Source organism: Amblyomma maculatum, chromosome 1 (genome assembly GCF_055883805.1).
Source record: "Amblyomma maculatum isolate TAMU_Amacu chromosome 1, ASM5588380v1, whole genome shotgun sequence".
In the NCBI taxonomy this organism is placed as follows: domain Eukaryota; kingdom Metazoa; phylum Arthropoda; class Arachnida; order Ixodida; family Ixodidae; genus Amblyomma; species Amblyomma maculatum.
The window spans coordinates 461,464,812-461,489,846 of NC_139344.1; the positions used below are offsets into that span (position 1 = coordinate 461,464,812).

Here is a 25,035-nt window from a genome sequence, read left to right on the forward strand (position 1 = left end):
TGAAAAACCAGAATAAAAAGAATTCATAACGCACGCAGGAGCACAACACTGAGATTTGTATTTACAGATTAAAACATTATTAAAAGCACATTAGCAAGGCAGACGGTTAGATTTTATTCAGAACGTTTGAATGGAGTTAAAAATTGACCTTTGGCTGTACCTAAGCATGGTGGCACCGAACAATAAGATTTGGCTGCTCACGTTAAGTCCTAACTGTTGCAATGGCTTCTCCAAATTCTTCTCATCATGGAGAAACGGTGGTAAAACCGCAATAAATGTGCTATTGTTTTCGAATTAGCAGAGAATTAACAAATTAAAGGCGAGCAATGTTAATTCTCTCAAGAAGTCTTTCCCGCACCTCATGTATGACTGTTTTTCACAACAGTGTAAGCGGCTCGAATGCGCCGGGCACCCTTCCCATCTTCTTGTGTCTGTGGCCGAAGGTGTTCTGAAGAAAGTATGCCAGAAAAAAGCGGATACCAGTCAAGAAGCCCCGCGTAAGAAAGAAAATGTTGCCGTCATCCCTTACATTCATAGGCTGTCCCATAATCTCAAAAAAGTAGCGCAGCGATTGGTGTTAGAGTCGCTTTTTCGGCTCCGAGTACGTTGATTCAGCTAGACACTAAAACTTCGTCAGAAGCCAAGAAGGTGGTAGGCTGCACAGAGAAACAGAGAAAAAATTGTTAATTGCATCCCAAATGTAGTCTATTAGATAACTCTATCATGTGGTAAGCAATATATTGGTCAAACGAGCAGATGCCTCAATGATAGGCTTCGTGAGCATGGCCGGGATGTTAGTAACATGAGTGGTAAAGGTTTGTCGGCTCATTGCCGTGTTTGCGATGGCATTTATCTTCTAAAAAAAATCGTTCTAATAGTGCACAAAAACCCGTTAACGCGTGAAATAGTTGAAGCTGAATGCATTGTTCTTTTGAAAGATAAATGTATAAGTAGCCATTCTGTCGCGTTCCTGCCAGAGGAGATTGCGTATCTGGCTGGTACAACTTGCTAGCGCATGTTCTTTCGGCGCATGTGATATGCGGTGGTATAAAAAGCCATTCTTTCTTTCTTGACTAAATATTGGTTGGAAGTTAGCGCTGTGTGTCTTCTTTCTCTGTCCTTGTCTTGGTGCGCTACATTTTGTTCCTTACGATCATGTACCAACAAGCCCAAGTATCCACACTTCAGATGTTTGAGTGTACTGGAGACACCACGGACGCCGAGCACCCACGCTTAGCCGTGCGTGGCATCGCCGTGTCGAGAAAAGGGGATCCTGATGGTTGAGCCGAAGCCGAGTGTTTGGACCCTTAAGGCCCCTCGGCGAAAGCAAGACACCATTTTGGCCCACGCTTCCCACAGACGGCAGTAGGGAGCCTCGATGTAAACGCCCTTTTTTAGGGTGGTGCCAGCCTTTTTAAGGGTCAATGCCGCCGCCCGCTAGATCGCCGCCAAAAACCAGTGTTGCTGAAATATACAGTCGCCATTTTGTTTCTCACAAGTCAGTTTCCCTGTGAGGTAGGAATTCATGCACAATGGCGACAGAACTTGACTCAGGGATAATAGTAGGTGCAGTGCATACATCTACTACAGTCCGCGCTGCTTCGGATGCAGTTCCCGTCGCGCAGGTCATAGTGAGAGAACAGGTTTTTGGGCATTCTTAACGCGGGAATAAATGGGGAAGCTCTGTCACTCTGCGGGTGAGGAAAGAAGATTTAGAATAGGGACCCTAACTGGACGGGCTAATAGTGGGGCGACGATGCGCACGCGCGGAAAGCTGCGACGAATGGGCGAGGGCTGCGGGAATCACCCTACCCGCCAGGCGCTGTGACAGCACTGCACCCAACTATTACCCCAAAGTAAGTCTGCAGAGACATTAGTCTACCAACCAAGATCCGTATAACCCGTGCTATGGTCTTTCCAGTTGTGATGTATGGATGCGAGAGTTGGACTGTGAAAAAGGCTGACCGCCGAAGAATTGACGCGTTTGAATTGTGGTGCTGGCGAAGACTCTTAAGAGTTCCATGGATTTCCAGAAGATCAAATCAGTCGATATTGTCGACCATAAACCCTGACTGCTCACTGGAGGGTCAAATTCTAAAGTTAAAGATCAGCTACTTTGGTCATCTGATGAGAAGAGAGGAGTCGCTGGAGAAAGATTTGATCTTGGGAAAGGTTGAGGGTCGCCGGAGAAGGGGTAGGCAGCGAACGCGATGGTTAGATGGCATTCTCGAGGCATTGCAGATGAAGCTATGTGATGTTAAAAAGATAGTTAGAGACCGGAAAGCGTGGCGTGACATGGTCCATAGGGTCGCGAAGAGTCGGACACGACTGAACGCCTGAACTGAACTGAAGTCTATGCCACCATTGTGCAGGAATTTTTGCCGCAGTCGCTGCTTGTGTTTCTTCTGCTTGTTGTGTTCAGTTGTCACTACACGCTTCCGTCGACGTTTAGCAGTATACCGACGTCCCACATCGCGAGAGCAAGTGAAGGTAGGCCACAATAGTCTTTCAACATACGAAGCTATGCCCGCGCCGGCTGTGTCTGCTGTCGGGCTAAGGAAGCGCTACGCTGAAGATACAGCTCATCGGCGTGTGCGCGCCTTGATATCAGGAAAATCGCTTGCACCATGCCTATCACAGAGTGATGAAGGACGAAATGGCAAAACGCTGTCGAGCAACACAAGTGCCCATTGTATGGTGGAACACCTCTTTATGCGAGGTGCAATGCTTTTTATTTTCACGGGGAACTTCTTTCGTAGCTAATCATACTAACTTTGCAAACAAGGCTGAAATTCTGTAAACTGCACCTCATAAGGTGTACCCGGTTTCTGGTAAGCCTTAAAATTGAAACAATGCGTAGATGACTGGACTTTTTGCTTCACGCGAACATCGGATCAAGAGAAGGATGAGTGTGCGGACAATAGGATTAGCAATGGCGTGCACTTGCCGAAGGCATTTTGCCTATTCGTCATCAATTCTTTTCAGCAGGTCAGCGTAGCGTTGGTTCGCCTATTTGGTCAAGCATAAAAAAATATGGCCCTTTGCCAGTGTGCAGATTCGTGTTTACCCGCGTCCGGCAAGTGTTCTTCGTGTGCTATAGTTTTAAACGGAAGTGCATACAGCTAGTTCAATGTAGACAACCTTAAAAAAAGAGCCATGAATGCAGTGGTAGGGAAACCACGTATCGGAAATAATCGGGGGCTGCGTAGAAAACACACAACATGCAAACTCAAAGTAGAAACACTAGTGCCGAAAGCGGGAATCGAACTAAGAACTGCGTCACGATGACTTTTTTTTTTTTCTTGAGTGCCGACTCAATTCTACAACAGGAAACAAAAGCATATAAAGACATTCTAAAAACAACAACCACACTACAGCTGCCGTTACACGAAAACTCATGTAAAAAAATAAGTCGTCGTTCAATCACGGTGCCTTTCTTTAAATGAGTTTTTGTGCGACATTGCTTTCTATTACCAGTGTGTTAAGTTAAAAAATGAAAATGTGCCTTGTTTTCTGTTTTCTTGTTCTATACCAAGGAGGTTTAAAAAAAGCTCCTTGTTCTGTACTGACGTCACAGGAAATAAAGAAAAAAGCGACACGACGACTTTTGTGTATTTATTGCCTTTACTTCAAAAAGACAGAACGAAACTGCAGACAAAAGTGATCCATCTCATTATAAAAGGTGCGGAAGGGAAACAAGATAAAAAAAAAAACATCGCAAAACAGCGTTTCCTGTGCCAATTTACCACAATGATAGAGTAGCAGTGAGAAACGAAATTGCGGCCCGCTAAATTTAGCAGAGGCCAAATCTGGAGGCCACTCGCGCCGCTCTTATATGGTGTATGCACTGAAACTCGGCCGCTATGCGGTGCCTCGGTCATTTAATAATAATAACACTTTGGTAACACTTAATAATTTCCTGTAAAGGGCTCCGTCCTATAGTTCAAGACAATGGGGCAGATTTAGCCAAAGCACTGAGGTTTAATGATAATGGAGGAAAAATAGACTTTACCCAAACGAAGGTTGAACTTGAAGTTGAAAGTTTATTCGTAGCTGATAGGTGGCTGAAGGCAACGCAAGAATAGGTCCAAACTATATTATTACTCACGGCTAGGCGGCCTGTGGCGCCGCCGCCCGGTTTAAAGGGTTCAGCATCCATCCATCCATCCATCCATCCATCCATCCATCCATCCATCCATCCATCCATCCATCCATCCATCCATCCATCCATCCATCCATCCGTCCGTGCGTGCGTGCGCCCGTCCATCCATCTATCCATCCTTCCATCCATCTATTTTGCTTGTTTCTTTATGCCTCCGCCATTTTGATGGTTGAGCAGCGTCGTAGCGTCAATCAGTGCTGTGGCACTGTGCCGGTAGCGTTTCAGTCGTTGCGCTTGACTTGAAACAATTTGCAAGCGAGTCGGCTGTCTTGCTTGCTAAGACATGCGACTCAGCGAGTACACGGGGAGCTTGTCGGGCGCTGAGCGCGACATATACTTCGCCAAGATTGCGAAATGTGGTGGCGAGGATCCACTGGATGCGTGGGAGTCCCTCCTGCGTACCACCGGGCTCGCCCAACAGCGCCAGCTCATTTTGCGCGCACAGAGTCCCAAGGGATCCCTGCTGACCTTCTCTAAGCAGTGCAACCAGTCTTTCAGCTGGTTCCCCTTCTTTGGGAGTAAATAGAGTTTATCATCATCATCCGCTGGCACTGCCCGACAGCCAGAGAGAGAGAAATAACATTTATTGCACCCGTCAAAAGGTTGGTGAGGATCCGAGGCGAAGCTCTGTCCCAACCATGTCCTCCCCCTCAGCCGTCGACCTGGATCCCTTGGATCTTAGCAGCGACCAGGGGCCGAATTACGGTTCTCGCTCTAAAGTTATAGAGCGTGACGTCAAAATGACGACGCCGTGACGTCTCGGCGAGACGTCAACGCGTGACGAAAATCGGAATCAACCAATGATCGCCAGGGTGCCGCCCCGGGCCGCTTATTTTCACGGCAACAGGTTTATTCGCACGTCAAGGAGCCGTTTGCTAACTTTTTTATAGATATAGCGTGTGAATAAATTAACTAAAGTTTTATATTTTCAAGAAGCCGCATTTAAAGTTCAATTTCATAAAAAAAATCAAAAAGCAGCTACAGTTTTGAAATTAAACGCTCTCGTGGGTAGCTTCTTTTGCCGCGAGGTCGCGCTGGCAGAGGTAAACAAACCGTAAAAATGGCGATTTTCAGTAAAACAGCTGATTCCACGGCTAGTGCCGGCTTTTGCGCATCGTCTGATGTCAAGGTAGTGTGATGGTCCTAAATGCGCGGAGAAATCATATCGAAAGCAGTGTAATCGGGGCTTTATTTTTCTTTAGGAAACAGAAACAAAAGAAAGATCGATCGCGGAGCACAGGCAAAATAAACTTTTATGTCCACACGAACGTCTCACACACAAATGCTTCAGTTAGAACGAGCACGGGGAAAAGCAAGCGTACACTACCAACCTCGCTCGTTTTCATTCGTTTTGCACTGTATGTCACCTTCGCCTCCGCCTTTTGCTTTGGGCGCACTGCGGAGCCCAACCACCCTTCAGCGCCAACTTTGCAGTAGTTGAGTTCAGCCATTTGACGCACGCACTTGCTCACCGTCAGTTATGAGAGGCCGACTACCTGTGGAGACGAAATCCTCCGGAGGCAAAAAAAAAAAAAAAAAAAGAAAAAAAGATCGAAGCACGCATGACAGCCGCACCGTCAGAGCGGTCGACTGCAAGCTTCATCACAGTTCATCGGCGCATTCGTCGCACCACCATTCCGCTTTCACATTTTCAAGTCGAAATAGGCATCGGAACAACTCGCCGAACAAGTAGAACGCATTCTCACACACAGCCCTTCGTCGTTGCTCGCGCCGGCGTTGCCGCTTCAGCGCCGCAGCCACCACTCACACCACTCCACCGCGGACGCCGCCGCCATTTTCGCTCTATAACTCGCTCTAAAACGTTTTAGACCGTCTCATCGCGCTCTACAAAAATAGTCTAAAACTACGGGCATAATTAGGTGCGCGACGTCATCTGTTTTTTCGCCTCCGCGACGCAATCGCAGCATCCCGTGACGCAACTTTTCAAGATGGCGACGGCGACCAATAGGAGCGGGCGTTTTAGAGCGCTCTCAATTATACGCCATGCGCAGCGCCTATAGGGGCGCCACTGAAAGCCGCGTAGCGGCGGCCGTCGGAACCCGAGGCGGGCCTCGTGCGGCAAGCGTGCAAGTGGTGCGCGCGTGCGATCTGCCGTTTGTGCGCTTCTCGCGCGGGCACTTCCGCGGTGACAGTGTGCGCAAGGGGATCGCACTTTATAATAGTGTGCATGTGTTCGATATCACGGCCGTCTGGAACTACATCGGCTCCGTATGCATCAGTGTCTGCTGCAGACGAGCGTCAACAAGGTTGCGTACGAAGTGGAGCTCATAATTCGTCCATTCCTTGACCTATGAACCAATGATCTTTCTTTGCTTAATGGTACACGCTTGCTTCGTTTATATGCAATATATTGCTACAATAAACTAGGCAGCGTCGTCGAAACTGCGAGCGGTTTCGTACCGGTGCGACCGCAGGAAAAGCCAGCGAGCTTGCAAACCAGCATTCTGGGCATCAGAAAAATAGCGCATATTGGGCTCCTGTAATAAGAGTTCAGATTTTTCATGCTTGCGCTTTACCACTGCCTGTACGGCATGGATTGAACGTATTCCGTCGTCAAAAAGGCAGAGCGGGTAGATAATTTCATGAGGGATTGAGATATCAGCAGAAGCAATATCTGAAAAGCTGCATCATCACAGATTAGCCAAGAGCATATTAGATTTAAATTTTATATCCTATATTATTATTGTAGTATAATCTTCATTTCATTTGTGTCACCCTCGCGCCCAACTGCAGAATTACAAGGTGCTTTATAACAAGCTCTAGAGCCCTTAGTCTGAATAGCAAGTGCAGCGACATGTTATGTTTTCATAATCTTGCCAGACAACAGGAACACTGGCTCTAGTCTTAATGTAATTGCATGGCAAGTTTCAAAACGCACATCGGCAAATATCTGTTCAATAACCTGCCGAAGTGGCTCAGGCTACTGAGGAGGATCGAGTTATTCGGACCGAAGTCGACCGTGATGCCCGCGTTAGGGTGGAGGCGAAACGCAAAATGCAACCGCGTGCTGTGCGATGTCAATGGACGCTAAAGATCGTCTGGCTAAGCGATTCACAAATCTAATGCGTATTGTATCTTTCCGGCTAGCGGACGCGACCAAGTTTAAACCAGAAGTGTTCACGGAAGGGGCAATGACAAGCAGAAAACACTGAAAACATAGTTGTCACTCAGCCCTGCTACACGGCAAATTTAATGTATTTTCCATCGAATGACGCTGGTTCAAAATGATATTTGTTTGCTACTACATGGGAAAATATAATGACATTTGGTGAAAACGACATTAGGTATACGAGTTTGAGGTACTCATCCGAATGCGATCAACGAGGAAAGGTGTTATGTCGACACCAGACACTCGGTGAGAGGATGCACTTAAAATAAACTACAAAAGTGCCATCTGCATTAAATACTACTGTGCTCCTGTAAGTTTGCAGCTAGTCATCTATGTGAAATATGCCAAATAGCATCGTAAAAAAAAAAAGAAAAAAAAAACTGGCACTCATCGTTGCCAGCCAACCCGTAGCCAACTCAGCGCAGGCGGAACAGGTCGCTTCTGCTGCCACGGTCCGTTGGCGCCAAGTCGCCGACACGACGGATTTCTTTCGCCACCTTCAGAAAAGCATGCTCTGTCCATCTTAAATATCAGGCGCTTATTTTGAGGAAGGAATCTAAAAAATTATCGTTACTGAGGAGCGCTGTTTTGTAACGAGATTTTGGAAGAAGTGACAAAAGCAATAGAAGCAAATTTCTGCTTTTAGCAGCTGCCGCCGGTTTGACGCAGCTCATCCTTGTTTCGTTCTCTAGCTGCTAAGGCGTCGCCGAAGTTACGCCTTCCGTTTACTGTAAGACAATTTGTGAGACAATTGAACAGATAGTAAGGCAGTTTATGAATAGGAAATTTACTATTTCCAAAGCACGTCCAGCTACGGCTTTTATGCGAAACCGTTTAGGCGTTTAGCCTAGCGACGACTAGGGCCTTGCACACGGCCAGAGCACCGTCGTTGGCCGCCTTCGCGGGCAGTAAGCTCGCGGCATCCGATGTAGCAGGCGTTACGAATTTCCGATATTCTTTTTTGATGAGGCTAAGCTCGAGCATTTTTCGAACGATTCGGCGAAAACGTACGGGAGTCAACTGGGTTGTAGTATGCTGCGCCGTAGGGCGATACTCGAAGTTTCTATAAAATCGCCGTCAGACAGTACACTATACTCCCTATTTTACGTGTTGCTCTTGACACTTGCTTTAGTGCGGAAAGTGTACGTTGTTGAAACTCGTACGCGTTTCACTGTCGAGCGCAGACGTGCGCACCTTCCGTACCCTTTCGTAAACAAACGCCGCCGACACAGCCGCTAACTTCGTAATTGATAGCCCTAATCAAAAGGTTGGTTACAAGGTATGCAAGACATGAATGTCAATTTAAAGGCTGCTTTCGTTTACAGCGCCTTCCCCTTCGCAACCCTAGCAAAAAAATCCGATAGAAAACTAATAGCCTATCAGATTATTGATATTGGTTTTATAGGTCTGCCAGAGTATTGGTCTTATGGGTATCCTAGCCGATTGGTTTTACAGGTCTACTGGAGTATTGGTTTTATAGGTCAATTGTTTACTGGTCGTATAGGCTATGGTTTTATCGGTCCTATGGCATCTGATAAACTGATAGGTCTGTAATGCTAGTACACCCATAGCTGTCAATAATCTGATAGACCTACAAAACCAGTAGGCTTCCTATTGGTTTTGTAGGCCCTATGGAATATTGGTCTCATCGAGTAGCTGCGGGTGTTTTACCTCTCCGGACACCTGAAAGGAGAGGGCAGCTATGTTCCATTTTCTAGGGATGAGTTACGCAGCAGGTGCATGTATACACATTTTAATCCACAATGACAGCGGCAACGCATACTGGCACATAATCCAAACATTGACTCCATCCAGGTAGCCCTCGATTCCAAGATTGCGGATTTCGGCCCGATGATGTAGTCTCTCGAATGCTAAGGCACCTGAAAGAAATAAAAAATTGCGTTACAGCTTGAAAAATAAGCGATTTCAAGAACGCGACACCACCATGACTTCAAAAAATCGGTCCACACATATACAGGCAACCGCGATTGCGCGCGTATTCATGCGGAGGCAGTTAGGAGAGGCGCCGCCATTACAGAACGCCGAGGTAGCTGCTGAACCAACATTCCGCCTTGCGCCTCACCACAGGTTCTGCCACTTAAACACAGTGCGCACGATATTCGAAAACAGATTAACGCTAAAAAGTTTCATCAATACTTTCAAGAAATCGTGCCGACAACTTTAAAACTCGACGCTGCGTTATATCACACCGCGCGATTCAAATTCCTTTGTTGGCGTGCAGGCAACGGCATTCTGCAACGCAAAGCCACATCATACACTGACAAAGTATAAACGTCCGCCCGAAGTTGCAAGTGATGCACACGCACCTGATCAAAAGCTGAACGTGCGCTGGAACGTTGATATCCTCGAGAAGCACCCCGAAAAACGGCGAAAACGTATAAACACAGGGCACCGACCGAACTGCCGCCCGATCAGCGATCGCGCCAGCGCCAATGCCTCTACGGAGCTGCGCATGCGCGCCCAGAGGAGAGGTGGAAAGGAGGATGAGAGAGGCCAGCACGGGAACGCTTGCGCGGGAGTGGGAGTGAGAGAAAGGAAACCTACCTCTCCGCTGCGAAGCGCCGCCGGCATCGCGCTACCGCGTCGGCAGCTCGAGCCGTACTCGTCGCGTGCTCGATGTTGACTCCTCTCGCTTCGGCGGCGGTTGCAGCGTTGCAGTTGCTTGGACGCGCGCCTCTCAATCCATTTCACCGTCCTGCTCTGCACATGTAGGTGATTGTGACTGAGCTGGGCCCCGACAGAACCGTGCTATATCCGCGTGCTTTCCCATCTCCATTCAGCGATCCAGTAGCAACAGCGTCGCGCGTCTTGCGGCTCCAACCGTACGTAGTTTGTTGAGACCGCGCGCAGCGTTCTCAATTGTTATTGCGGCTAATATTGTACGTTACGGCAACACTCAATAAACGGGATGAATGCGTGAGTTTTGGGGATGTGTCCGAGATGGAAAAGGAAACAATGACAAAGACCTAAAATCTCCAACGTACTGATCCTGCATGCAAGACCCATAAACAAAGGCATACTGGTTATCAGACACATGAACCAATATGTAGTAGTCTACAAGACAAGCATGTATCAGCCTATAAGATGTATGGGCTTCTGCACTGGTCTGATACTTTTCTTATACAACCCACCGATAAACCTATGAAACCAATACTATTGCCTATAAGACAAATATGTACCAGTCTATAAGATTTATGAGTTTCTGAATAAGTCTCATAGAAATGCAGATAAAACACATAGAATACCTACAGAACCAATACCGATTCTTATAAAACCAATAACGCACCCTATTGGCCTTTTTTGCTAGGGAACATATTGAAGGTACTACAATATTTTCATATCAATCACAATTGCCATAATTTGGAAATGGCATTAGCTTTGGTCGTGTAGCAGGGCGTCGAAAAAATGACATTAACCTGAACAAATGTCATTTGGGTGCGATTGATTGCTTTCTGCTTCGAACAGCCGCGATTCACGGCCCCGGTCGTTCTCGTGAAGCATCACTGAAACTTATACCAACAAGTTCCTGGTAAGGTTTATTGTGTGTTCGAAAAACCAACTACGCAGCAATTCTTCCCGGACATTGCTAAAGGTTGACAGCGGCGTTATATCTGTTAAACCGCGACCAAAGACGAAAACACGACGCGCGCGCATAGACGCTGACACGAACAGCGCCCCGACCGAGCCCGCCTACGCTTTGCGGCTTTGGCGATAGGTGGCGTTGTCGGCGTTTTGCGCATCGCGTATAGAGCGGTCCGTAATACGGCCCCAGGGCAAGACGGATGACTTCTCGTTGCCCTTTTTCGTCCTGCTTGAGAAGTAGTGCCTCCCAGGACTCATCTGTTCGGTCAGGTTCTAAAAATCTAGGACACGTCCATATGATATGGATCATGTCCGCTATGCCATTGCAACGTTTGCACCTGGGGCTAAAAATATCCGGGTGCCCGTCCGTGGACCGCGTAAACATTTACGATCATTTGGTAACTGCTACGAGTTTCGTGACGCGCGACCAGTTAAAGAGCTACAAGGCACTGCAGGCTCACAACTACCTAATGAGCGGCTCCGTGCAGCAACCCAAAGTGAAAGTTCTCGCCTGTGACAACGTCGTCGTCGTTGGGAAGGTAGGCAACTATAGTTTGTTATGTTGTCGGCAAAATCTTTCTTTTTTATTTTAACGCGTTTTATTATGCTAAGTTGTTGAGAATTTTTACCATGCTGCAGGTCCGGTACTCGCAGTCGTTCAGGGAGAAGCTGCTGCTGCCGTGGTTGCTGCTCAGGCCCAACGGCGAGATGCTCTACGCGCACTGCATATGCATGGCCGATCTGGGAGAGGTCTGTTCCCACATCGGATCAGTGTTTTTTTTTATTTGGAGGCTGCAGTGACTTGCAGGGACAACCGTTCATGCCCAGACAGCGCGACTTCGCACCTGATCGTGCTCGAGTGTCGCCCAGTAGCGCAAATCGACCTCGCGTCGTCGAGCCTGAAGAAACGCCGCCTTGATTCTGGGAAACTTACAACAGCGAAGATCAGCAACAAAGGAGCAAGCGTAAAAGCACGGAAACCAAGAGAAGATCAAGTGCGAAAATTTTTTATGCTTTGAGCAAGTCTGCAGGACGGCCGGCCATCCTGTTTTTAATACCACCCTTCGCTGAATCTTGCGTACCTTTGGCATCAAAGTACCCACACCTGCTATTTCGGAACCTGCGGAGAAATGATTGCCCTTGTGCATGGGATCACGTGGATGAGGAGTGTAACAAGCTGCTAATCAGCCTTGAAACTGAACCTGAGGTAATACCCCAGTCACACGGTCATTTTCAAAGGCGATTGAGTTGATAGCCTTCGAGATTTTCAATCGCGATCGAACTCGAAGGAGTTGTGCAGCTGCTGCACGGCAAAACTCGAAGGCTATTGAAATAGTTCTGGTGCTTGGCGCCAAACTTTTATGGCGCCACTATCGTTGCTTTCGGTTTTGCTTAAAGAACTAAAATATATTTATAAATGCAAAATAAAATATAACTGTTATCTTTTTTTAGTAACTGCAGGTGTTTAGTTGTTATTCAAGGACAACTTTTTTTTTTAACGCGTTGGCGTTCATACCTGTGCTTTTCATTGTTTGTTTTTCTCGGCGGCGCATGCTACAATAGTCGAGATTACATAAATAATACGCCTAAAAAAAGAGCGATGCTATTTTAAAATTATTACGGGTATTAATATTTTACCGCGTAAATTAAAGATATAAAATAATACCGTTTGTTAACGTTTTTGTACCGTAAAAGGCGCTGTGCAAGTGTGTGCGTGACGCTCCTCGGGTCAACGCTAGCAACCTTGCGCGATCTTCGAAGGCCTTCGAGATCTCGATAGAGTTCTGAGCTGTTCCGTTGACTCGATAGACTATCGACTTAATGGCCATTGAAAACGCCCGTGTGGCAGCTTTCGAAGGCCTTCGAGTCAATAGGAAGTCGGTTCGAGGGCCTTCGAAATGCCGGTGTGACAGCGGTATAAGTCATAAACATGATTTTTGTCAGCATGTTAAATACTGATTGCCTGCTCGAGGTCACACCCTCTTCTTTTAAAGAGTTCCTCATAGAATACTTAGAGGTCTTAATAGCTTGAAATATACTGGTGTCCAGAAAAGGCCAGAACAATTCATTTTTGCTGCATCGACAGATATCAATGATTTCTACTTGGTTCAGATTAATTCGTAACCCTTCGCTGCAACATCTCTGATAGAACAGGTGTAACTATGAAGCTTAACAGAAGGCCTGGCACAGGCAATGTTTTGCTATTGCCAGATATTATCTAAAAATGCCTTTTTTTTTGCAGGTGGCTGCTTTAATAGAAAAGCAGACAAAAGCATAAGCTGCATCTCGGAAGTGGCATGACTTTCATGCTGGCCGTGTGACAGCCTCAAATGCAGGGGCTGTCTGCGCAACTGCTCTGGATAAACCTTCTCAAAGCCTGCTGAAACGGTTTTGCTATCCTCATGACTGCAAATTCCTCAGCCAGGCCACGGACTGGGGAAAGAAACACGAGGCATCTGGTAGAGCTGATTATGTGGATGCAATGCAGACGCTCGACCATGGCTTTCACTGCGAGATATCAGGGCTGCATATTAGTACAGAAGTGCCTTTCTTGGCAGCAACCCCAGATGGCCTTGTACATGGCAACTGTTGCGGGGATGGCCTGTTAGAAGTTAAATGCCCATACTCTGCAAAGGGTTCATTGATATCCAAAATCCCCGAGTGTGAACGGTCATTTCTAGTCCCCGATGGCAATCACGCCAGGCTTTTAAAGGCACCATCATTACTATCAGGTAATGATGCAGATGTTTGTCAGCAAAAGAAAATATTGCAATTTTGTAGTCTGGTCACAAAAGACATTTTCATTGAAAGACTCTTGATAGATGAAGAATTTTGCAGTGAAATGGTCGACAAGTGCATACTGCACTTCAAAAGAATTGTTCTCCCAGAACTTTGCTTCCGCTATTGGAGCTGTCCTGCTGAAGAAAAAACAGTAGAGCAGCATGCAGATACTGAAAAATACTGCTATTGCCAAAACCCTGAGCATGGGGCAATGATAAGATGCAATGGAAAACACTGCACGTGGAAGTGGTTTCACTTCAGCTGTGTGTATTTGAAAAGGGCGCCAAAGGCACGCAAATTGTTTTGCGGAGAGTGCAAAAGTCTGACATCAAAGTAAAACCAAGATTCTGAAGTGCTCTTTAGGGTGCCATGTGTTGTTTCCATTAAAAAAATTTGCTATATTCAGGGGTCAAGAGAGGAAAGATGGGTTGGTTTATGGGATTTTACAGCCCAAAGCTACTCAGGCTATGACAGATGCCATAGTGGAGGGCTGTGGAAATTTCAACTGCCTGTTTTCGACCAAGCTACTTCAAATATTAACTACACTCAATGTGAGCATAGATTACATTTTAGAAGCTGCATATCCAAGATACGCTTCTTAATCATCAGGTTATGCTGTAAGGAGTTTTACCTGTGCATGCAATTAATCTGTTTACAATTTAAAGTCTGCTTAACGCTCTTTCATAGAACTCTCACTACTTGAGGCATGCGAAGCTATGACCATACAGTAGGTGGTTGGTTTGATAAGCAAATACTGGAGTGGAGCTGGCCATGCCATCTGTTTGTCAAATGTTCCTGTGCAGTTGAGTGAGGAATACCTTTTAGCATGACAGTTTGTATGCATGAGCAGCATGCACTGCTACCGAGTTGTAACACAAACTTTTGTACCTCCGGCTATAGTTTCTCTTTGTATAAAGGTTTAAACACCACACAGAAAAAAAAAGTCGGGAATCATACTTTTTCCAACATACGTAGCAGACAACACAATCGGAAATGTACTGTTGGAGCTCATTCCATCTTAAGTTGCCTTGCTATTCTTGTCTGACATTTTTGTCTGATACTGTAATTGTTTTCTGATGTTTGCTGTCATATGCATTTCGGCAATGAAATGCTGGTAACTGCATAATCCTGTATCCTTCTAACAGTTTGTTAGTATAGCGTAGTGCTGCCTGTTTTAATAGACATTCAGAGCAAAGTAAAGATGGAGCTGATGAGCATGAGCTACAAGACAATGAAATAAGGTGCTTCCCTTGTGTGGTACACACATTTAAAGCCACATACAGTGGGTTTCGAGTTGTCTAAGTAAATATTTTTTGGGGTGTACTGCAGAATTCACTAGATTGAAAGCACTCGCATCATATCATCATCATATTAATTACCATGCTTTGTATTTTTGAATGTTTCCTTAAATTATGCATACATATATATATATAGCATTCTATAGATTTTTTCGTCTCCCTTACACAATGCCTAATGGGACTGTAAGGTATTTCAAATACACAAATATTGTGGGTCAACACAATCCTGCACTGCAGCTGGCTATAGTTACCACTTGTTTCCAGAAGGCACCTGGCTTGCATGTGGATTATTTTCTCCCCGATGGCTGCAGCATCAATGTTTTTACTAGTACACAATGAGATACATTTTATGATGCAGACCACATTAACACTGCTAGCAGGCACAGTTGTCTTATACTTATTTCAATAGATGAGCACTGGAAACCCATTCTTTTTTTTTCGAAAAGTTTGCCATCAGGCATAATGAAAAGGGAGCGGGGAGTAGGAGGAAGCCAGAAGAAAGAGTGCGAACAGGTCTCCCTAAATAATCACATAGGTTGCCAATACAATGACTGTTCTGGGTGGACTTTCGAAAATGACCATTGGGTGGCTTTGAATAGCCCCCCATGTGAAGTGCGCAGAACATATAGTTCAGCAACAGCTGTTCCCAGGATAGTAAATGTGCGGCGCACATATATGGAAAATATTTTATTTAGAACGTTTAGGAAAGTGCCAGCAGACACACACTTTCAATCAAATGGCACAACAGTCGCATGCATTGGTCAATGTGGCACACACAGAAACAATTTTGTCAAGTGAGTACACACACACACACCTGCCGTCAATCACCTTTGGATCAAGGAATTCTATGGGAAGTGTTTTTGAGGAGCGAATATTTGTTGCGGACTAAGCCTATCCCTCGCTCAACGTGTGTTCTCACGTTAGCCAATCTTCGCGTGGCCTCGACAGAGTATGCAGACAACTGCGTCTTCCCTTTGGTGAAGGCTGGAATTTCGAGCTTTGCTCCACACATGCCTACAGCATCTGAAATTAGAAAGCCTCGGTCTGCCAGTACTGAATCACCTGGCAAAAAATTCTCAAGAATGCCGCAAGATTCTGCCAAGTTCTTATCACTGGTGCAGCCACTCCACCCCTGCGATATATATGTAATAACGCCTTGTGGGGAGATTCTAATCAAACACTTGACTGTATATGAGTGTTTATGGGACGACCAAGTCGAAGATCGCGGCTCCATTGATGAAGACCTGTCTATAAACACTTCAAAGCAGTCTAAAATGACTGCCACTTTTTCCCCGAACATTTCCCGGAAGGCCAAGGGCATAGTTCTTTGACGCTCTCCCCTTTCTGGCTACTGTACCAGACAGCTGAGGCATTAAGCCACTTTTCAATAATCCTTGTCACTGTCGACTGGGAGATTCCAAACCTGCAAGATAACACTAAGAAGTCATTTATGCCATTAGCAAATGTCATGCATTACAGATATGCAAAGCAGTTCTTAAAAGCATCTTGAAAAGGAATGGTACAAGAAAAATACCGGTATGCAATGTCCTGCAAGTGCAAGTTTGGCCGCAGCCACATCAGAAAAACCACCATTTCTTGAAACTTGTCTAAGCAGTTCCGAACAGTGGTACCTGACATCAAGCTCGATCAAGTCATAGACTGCCTCTAGGACATCATAGTCTGGTAGTCCTGTATAAAAGGCAACCAATGCATTACCATTGCGAAATGCATCTCTATCGGGACACGCTCTTGTCAGTTGGCGTTTGACAGCAGACAACTCCTGCCGGAGGCGCCGATTTTCCTCTTCCAGGGATGCAATATAATGCAACTGCGTCGGTCATTGTCCCTTGGTCTTTGAAGCCTGCATAATAAATTACAACATAGTGAGGCCATTACACAGGGCTGGGTACTAGTCAAGCCAACTGCTTTAGTACACTACAAACACTACAAGTAATACTACACATGTGTTGTTAAGCGCAAAGCCAGGAAATTTAAGTCTCTGGAAGAAGCTTCCAGCAACTAAATTGCAAGTGCTGGTGCAAGCAACTTGCTGGGAGGCTGTGGCTACATGTATTCTAGAAACTAAATCCAATACTCGCACATACTGGTGCAGGCAGCTTGTGGAGACGCTGTGGCTACATGCACATCTTCATGTTCTGCCAACAGCTCCACAAATAAGGGCTCCTCCATACCTGCATAGATAGGAATGATGGACATGCACACATGAGTAAGCAGCTCGGGCAGTGAATATTAGTACGAAAACGTTAATCCCAATTTCCACAGCCTAGCGAAATCATATAACATTTGCATGTCTGCATATAGCGCTTTCATGCTATACATATATACTGCCACCTAGCATTGCCAGGTGGCGCATGATTGAGTGAAGGAGGACGAAGTTGAAAGGACGACGAAGTGCCGCTTGCGCGTTTGCGTCTGTGCTGCTCGCTGCCGTTGTGTCTGGGCTAACCCCTTGCTATTCTTGGTATCCTCAATCACTTTGTACATGACATTCTAGTGGAGCTGCTGGGTACGATCACCTATGCAAGAGTCTCCATCTGAAAGACGTCGCGCCAGCCCTGTGCCATTGGACACCCCAGTGCATCACTCCAGTCGACAGCTCCAAGGACTGTCTTCGGAGTTTCAGCCACTACCCGCTTTGACATGCGACTTGAACTTCGAAAAGACTTCCTCTATAGGGTTGAAAAACGGGCTGTAAGGAGGCAGCCGCTTGATCGAGTGCGTCTGACTGGCCAGGCTTGCCTGTTCCGCACGGCTGTGAGCTGGAGCGTTGTGAAAAATAAAAACCGCTTCAGAACCAGGTTCTTCACTTTCAACACGGGCTGATATGTCGCTCAAAAATTCATTGAAAACGACCCAGTGAACCTTGTCTACGGCCGTCCAATGAATGACACCATTTGTGGACATGCAGGCGAGAATGTTAGGGTTTGCTCCTTTGGTGCCAGTCATCTACACCGCAGGCTGTCCCTTCACTGCACGGTCGAAGCTCCTTGAACATTATATGTTATACTTGGTCTCATCGATGTAAAACCTGCACGAGCGAGGTCCTTCACACTGCAACCATTGCGCGTATGTTTTGCGGCTGCGTTTCACGTCATCTCTGTTGCGGTCAACCGGCCTTCGAGTCATCAACTTCATAGCGTAACCGTGCGAATCCAGTAGGCGATCAATGCTACTTGTGCTGATGGCGATTCCCGGCAATTCTTCTTCCACTGCTTGCTTTATTTGCTTTAGCGTGAAAGCAGGGTTGTTATCCACAATATTCTTTAGAGCCGTTACTACCTCATTTCCGAATTTCTTCGATGTTCCGCCTTTCTTCAACGCTTCTCTATCGCTCCCTGCAATGGATCTCGCCGTCTTTAAATTGATGCCCAGCGGGTCTGCCAATTTTTTCACATCTCCTCCACGCCTCGACACTTCGAGAATTCTGGCCCTGTGATGCTCGGAGACTTTGCTGTTCTTTCTTTTTGGCGCACCAGGAGGCTTGAACGGCGGTCCCCGTTTTCGGTGCCCGATTAGCTCATCAGCTTCCATGGAAGAAAATAATGCGGGTTAAAGTTCATGCAAAATTAATGAAAACACGCAGACTGCCACCTGCGTATAATATTCGAGTACGCACCACCACCTTCCAGCTCTACTCCGTCGTGCAAATGCAGACGACAACGCGGCACACACAACGGAGGCCCGAAGATTGCCGCCTGCTTTGAAATCTCGTCTTCTGCGTTTATAGCAGGTTTTGTTTTATGCTCTTGAGAAAACATTTCTATTTCTTGCAAAAGAAAGTACACCTATTTCTAATAGTGAATTCACGTGTCTGTGCTTTCATTCATTCTCCTAGCATAGCGCAAAAACAGACGACAATTCGGCACCGAGTAAACGGAGGCGGAAAGCTTGCCGTCTGCTTTGGAACTTTTTGGCATTGGCTGTGTAATGTTTGGCTGATGAAATTACTTATAGCTAAATTAGATACGGTTGATTAAAACGTTTTTTAATTGTGTGATAAAATAATTGTGTTTCATCCAAGACATTTTAATTCTGTATATATTCTGTAACCAGCAGTGCGCACCTTTGTGGGATAAATTGTCTTCTTGGAATATAGAGCCAGTAAGCCACAGCTCTGGGACCCTTCAGTATTTCATTGCCGAAATTGTGCGTTTGTCATAATATTGAAGAAAGTCATCCCCTAAGCTAACGCTTCGCTTACTCATCGCATGGTCTGGAATGTGATCTCAATTTCTATTTATTTCTGGAATTCATGTTTCATGCTTTGGAGCCCTCCACCACATTCATTTTTCACATGTGAATTAAATTGGTTGGCACCCGGATTAAATTCACTGGCGCTTGTATTAATTGCGTTGGCACTCGGATTAAATTGTTTGGCGCGGACATTATTCGAGTTGGCGCTTGGATTAAATATTGTTACAGAAGCCAGTGAAACTGGTTAAAAGTACCGGCAAGATCAGGCATGAAACCGACTGGCGGGCGAGCACCGAGAGCGAAGAAGACGAGCGCGTGCCAGTCTCCCGAGCTCGCCACATGGCGGCGCCAGTACGATAACATTGCGGCATTGCCCCTCCCGGTGGGAAAGGCATCGTCCCGATGCCGAGTGGCGAGGTCGAGGATAACCGTAGTCGGCGAGGATGCGCGTTCACATCAAGTAGTTAAAGGAAGCAAAGAAAAAAAAAACACATGTAGCTTGACCTAGCGGGAGTAGAAGGGCTTCATCCTGGCGACATGTACGACTTCCGATTGTGCTTGCCGTCGGGATGAGCGAACAGTTCCTTGCGGGGTCACTTCGTAGGTGACGTTGCTGAGTTTGCGTTGTACTTCGTACGGGCCGAAGTAGCGGCGCAGAAGCTTCTCGGAGCGACCCCGCTGGCGAACAGGTGTCCACACCCAAACCTGATCGCCAGGGTTGTAAATTACCTCCCTGTGACGATCAGGGCTAATTCCCTCAGCACTCACGACATGACCCAGGAACTTGAGCTGTTTGAATGCAAAGTGGCATTTTTCTGGTTTTAGTGAGAGTCCGGCCCCGCGGATGGCATTTAGCACGGCCGTCAATCGTTTGAGGTGCTCTTCGTAAGTCGCAGAGAAAATGACAACGTCGTCAAGGTAGACGAGGCACGTCTGCCATTTCAGGCCGGCTAGGACAGTGTCCATCATTCTTTGAATGGTTGCGGGAGCGGAACACAAACCGAATGGAAGCACATTAAAATCGTACAGTCCGTCAGGAGTAATGAATGCGGTTTTCTCTCGATCACGTTCATCGACTTCGATCTGCCAGTACCCACTGCGTAGATCGAGCGATGAAAATTATCGGGCGTGGCGAAGTCGGTCGAATGAGTCATCGATTCGAGGCAATGGGTAGACGTCCTTTTTTGTAATTTTGTTAAGCCTCCTATAATCGACGCAGAATCTGAGTGCTCCGTCCTTTTTAGCGACCAGCACAACTGGTGAGGCCCATGGACTTGTGGACGGCTGGATGACATCATCGAGGAGCATTTCATCAACTTGCGCCCAAATAGCCTCTCGTTCTTTCGGCGATACTCGGTAGGGGTGTTGACGGATAGGGCGCTCGGTGGGATCAACTATAATTCGATGTTTGGTTACTGACGTCTGCTTCACTTTGGAAGTGACGGCAAAGCAGTCACGGTAAGTGTCCAGAATTGCTTGAAGGCGGCGTTTCTGGGTAAGAGACAAAGCTGGGTTCACGTCAGTTTGAACAGTATGTCCAGTGCTCTCGGGAGGGTTCTCGTTGGCCAGCGAAAGGGTGCAATGGGCGGATGGCGCACTGACTTCGTCAAAATAAGCGATAGCTGTACCTCGCGGTAAATGGCGGTATTCGGCACTAAAGTTCGTTAAAAGCAGTTCAGTTCATTTATTTCTCAAGGCAAAGATCCCCCGAGCGACGCAGACTTGTAGGCTCAACAATAAATTCACGTTCGTTTCCGCGAGGCCTTGCAAGGCGGGGGGGGTTGTCGCACTGCACTGTAACAAACAAGCTGGTGCGTGGAGGCAGAGTGACATGGTGGTCGCACACTCGGAAAACTGGCCTGTCTGTGTAGCCGTCGTTGTGCTGTCTGTACTCGTCGGAAATTGCACGGTGAGTGAAAACGTCACCATGAAGTCACGGAGGTCGATGATTGCTTCGTTTTCTCTAAGAAAATCAAGGCCAAGAATCAGGTCCTTGGAGCACTCTGCTAGCACAACAAAGCAGCACGAGAAAGTTCCGTGGTGAATCTCGACGCGAGCAGTGCACACTCCGAGCGGCATTACGATGTGCCCTCCGGCTGTCTTTATCGGGGCTCCGTGCCAAGGAGTCAGGACTTTTCGCAGAATGGTAGCAAGGCCATGACTCATAACGCAAAAATCAGCGCCGGTATCTACAAGCGCAGTCGTGTGGTGGTTATCAACGACGATCGATATTTCGGCGGAATGCAGCTCACCGTCGACAAAGTGCGGCGTGTCAGGGATCGTCGGGCTGACGGGCCGTTCGTTGCGTCGAATTACGGCGTCGAAGGTAAGCTTCTGTGATCGTCGGGAGGTCGTCGGACTCGTTGGTCGTGCGGTGCTTCGATTGGGGGCGTCGGAAGAAAACTTCGGCGATCGTCGAAAAGTGGTCGGACTGTTGGTCGGAGCGAAGGGTCGGAGGTCGGTCTGTGTGATCGAATCGGTGAGCGGAGGATGTTGGTCGTAGTGTCCATCGACGGCGGCCCTACCCCCGAGAGTCGCCGTCTTCAGTTTTCACGGTGCAGACTTGGGGACTGCCTGAGGAAAGAACGGCGGCTGGTGGAAAACTGTCTCGGCGGTGGTGACCTGGACTGGCGTCGCTGGAGGGACGCAGGTGGGACGTGGTCGCTGAGGTATTGGTCGATATCCCGAGGTCGTTCGCCATAGCGCGGCCGAGGGGCATCCGGGGAAAATCCGCGCAAACCCATCTGACGGTACGGGCAGCAAAGGTGGGCATTTGACCTCAAAAACTTCGACCTCACCTCAAACTCAAAAAATATTTGGCGACCTCACTCAACCTCAACCTCATAAATTGAGGTTGAGGTCCCCCAGGCGACCTCACCTCACTTTTCAGGTGGCCATTGGCGACCTCACTCAACCTCACCTCAAACTCAAAATGTGAGGTTGAGGTCGGGCGCTCGACCTCAAAAAAAGAAAAGGTAATCATCAAATTAAACCTTAACTTAACGCAAATATACATTTCTCGGTAATCCTAGCATATATTGGCAAGCCGGAATTTTGTCGTATGAAGGCTGTATTTTACTCGTAATTTTATACAACAATTAATATCTCGGATAAAAGAAAAACTCCGGAGACTCCGTGTCCAATCCTGCACTAAAGTAGCAATCCTCTCCCCCTCTTCGCCTACCATTTTTTGGTCCATTTTATTCTAAGGCCTACATGGGTACCACATTACTACGCATAGGCCCATAATGCAATACAAAGAGTTTATCCCATCCGACCAACATGAATAAAATCCGTATTAGAAATAAAACAAGCCAGTTCTTTCTATATACTGAAAAGACAAATGCTGTTGACCCTAGTGACGATGGCAACAATGACGATATGCTCTTTTTCTTAATTCGAAAAAAAAACAAACAAATTGATGATTTCCAAGCATTGTTTTTTAATACGCTGTACATTGTCTTGCGACCGTACACATCAAATTGGGGAAAAAAATAGGAATACAGTCGTGCCTCGTTAGTATGGACACTTTGGTTTCCGACCAAAACTGTCCATAACGCGAGTCATCCATAATAACGAGTCATGATAAAAATGAAAGTATTTCTTTGAGAAAAACTTTATAATTAATGACAGCTTTTTAAATTAAATCTCTAATTAAAAACAGCCGAGCTGTCGATGTTACCCCCTTCTCCATGAATCCGTCGACCCAAAATGTCATGTCTGTTCTTAAATCTTGTCAGCTATCCTCATGAGTAGCTGAAGTTAGTAATGCAGCTATACATAGCGTAGAATAATTTTTCTCAGTAAACATCCCTGTTTTACTGAACAAAAATTCCGTAAGTCATCACAGGTAAAACCTATCAAGACGGAGGAGAAGGAAGGGTGCGCACCCATAATGTTACCGAGGCAGCGAGCTTTCTGTTGAAGCATTTCGTCGCTCACGACAGCACCATTCGCGCACACATTTCCGAACCACATTAACAAGGCTGACTCCATTTCTCCGAACTGTGCTGGGCGCTGTCGGACTGTAGCTGACGCTGCGATGAGCGATGCCGACGTTGAGCCATTTATCAGAGCCCTGTAGTATCGATGCTACCGTCGACCTGGCGAGGCTGAGGCCTAGTTGAACTTGGGTCCAGTCCCTCACGGCTTGGATTAACTGAGATGGCTTTTGCCGCTTGTATTCACAGATGTCCCGCTTCGCGCCTACGTTCAGTTCCGTTTTTTTTTTTTTTTTTTTTTTTGCGTTTAACTCCCGCCATGCCAAAAGTCAGACTAAAGTTGAGGGTTACAGGCTCCTGATTCTTTGCACTCCTCTTGCCTAGTTAACCTCCCCGCCTTTCCGTTCTTCTGATTCTCTTTTTTCTGCCTTGTACTGTTTATGTGAGGAAGCGAGGGAGTCAAGTTGGCAGGCTGCTGAGGGCTATCGAACAGCCCTTTCCTCTGCCATTTGTATGTGTTCCTATGAAACAAACGCTGCTAGCTGAAGTACAGTTTAGAACGAAGGCGAGCCGACTACGAAGAGCTCAGACCTTGTCAAGGACGCATCGTTGACTCAAGGCGAAGCCGACATGCGGACCGCCCGGGGCGCGAAATGTGGCAGTTCGGCACCCCAACAGTGACGAAAACCAGGAGCATGAGAAGGAAGGGCGTCCAGGACAGTACGCCCGGTCCTGGTTGCGTGCTCGCCGCCTTTCTTTGGTCGCTCTACTTCGTGAGTGTGTTTTAACTCTGACCGAAAAGCGTTAACGGCTTCATGGAACACACTTTGTGTTTTGGGAAAGAAAAACTTCAGTTCCCACCCCCACTTTTTGGCGCTTGTCTTTCTTCTTATTATTTCTTTCCTACGCTTTTACCGGCCTCTCTGTTCACGTTCAGCAGAATTTATTGCGACCGCATGCTGCTGTTTTCCCGACAGCGGTCTCTCGTTGCGGCGCTGCCGCTGCACCCAGAAATCTCCCGGTTTCCTCCATTCAGGGTCTTTCTTACTTAGCTGACCCTCGGTTTTCTGTGTACGTTCCTTTCCGCTCTTGCGTCCCTCCCCTTCCTAAAACGATGACACGCCCGCTTTGGTTCTTTCCAACTCCTCAGGACTCGTTCAGGCATCCGACCGTATCGGCTGTCGCATAGGTTCCCGGCCTGCGCACCCTTCTTTAAGTTGCGTTCGGACTCCCCTGCTTTTTTTCAAACGATGTCCATATTAACGAGACAAAAATACATGGGTCAAAGTGGGCTCTATGCATTCTTCCCCTGTTCATTGTTCAAACAGCGAGTTTTTACATTAACGAGGCATAAATACATTGAAAAAATTTCGTCCCCAGAAAAACTTGTTCATAATTCGGGTCGTCCAATTTAACGGGGCACGAATTTTCCATAAAAGCTACTCATGAAACGATCTGTCGTGATGACTAAATCCCCAACAAAACAAACAAAAGAGGAAAGACAGCAACACACCAATAATCACAAAACTCGGCCAACGCCGAGTAAACAAATGTACCTTAAGAAAATTTCAGAGGAAAGCTGTGGATGTTACGAGGTCCCAACCGGTCACTCCTAGGTGTTTGTCTATAATTCAGTGGTCCCGTGGCGTATTGCAAGAATTGGCGAAATTGCTTCTTCGAACACCCCGCTTACATTAAAAAATTACAGGGTTCGGAACTGCTAGGAAAGAGGGTTAAACGTGAACAACTTAGCACTTAAATTTCGCCGGACCAAAATGTCCACCCCCCCCCCCCTCAAAAAAAAAAAAAAGACGATACAAATACTTGTACATCCGAACAGAATACTGGATACCATTTCTCCAACAAGTCTGAGACGAGCTTCTTTGTGTTATTCACTTGTTTTCC

At 46.8% G+C, this 25,035-nt stretch overlaps 1 protein-coding gene and 2 pseudogenes across 1 annotated transcript in view; 1 reads left to right on the forward strand and 2 right to left on the reverse strand.

Moving 5' to 3' along the window:
* Positions 1-4,445: 4,445 nt before the first annotated feature.
* On the forward strand, positions 4,446-14,013 carry LOC146209788 (uncharacterized; annotated as a pseudogene).
* Positions 14,014-15,626: 1,613 nt separating this feature from the next.
* On the reverse strand, positions 15,627-16,938 carry LOC146209789 (uncharacterized; annotated as a pseudogene).
* LOC146209790 (uncharacterized) overlaps positions 16,481-25,035 on the reverse strand; it is a 42,654-nt gene continuing 34,099 nt past the window's right edge. Inside the window, exons 4-5 of the mRNA XM_084603746.1 lie at positions 17,080-17,166; positions 16,481-16,835 (exon numbers count right to left, since the gene is read on the reverse strand). Coding sequence (XP_084459872.1) covers positions 17,110-17,166 — 57 coding nt within the window. The 3' untranslated portion in view covers positions 16,481-16,835; positions 17,080-17,109. The remainder of the gene's footprint in view (positions 16,836-17,079; positions 17,167-25,035) is intronic.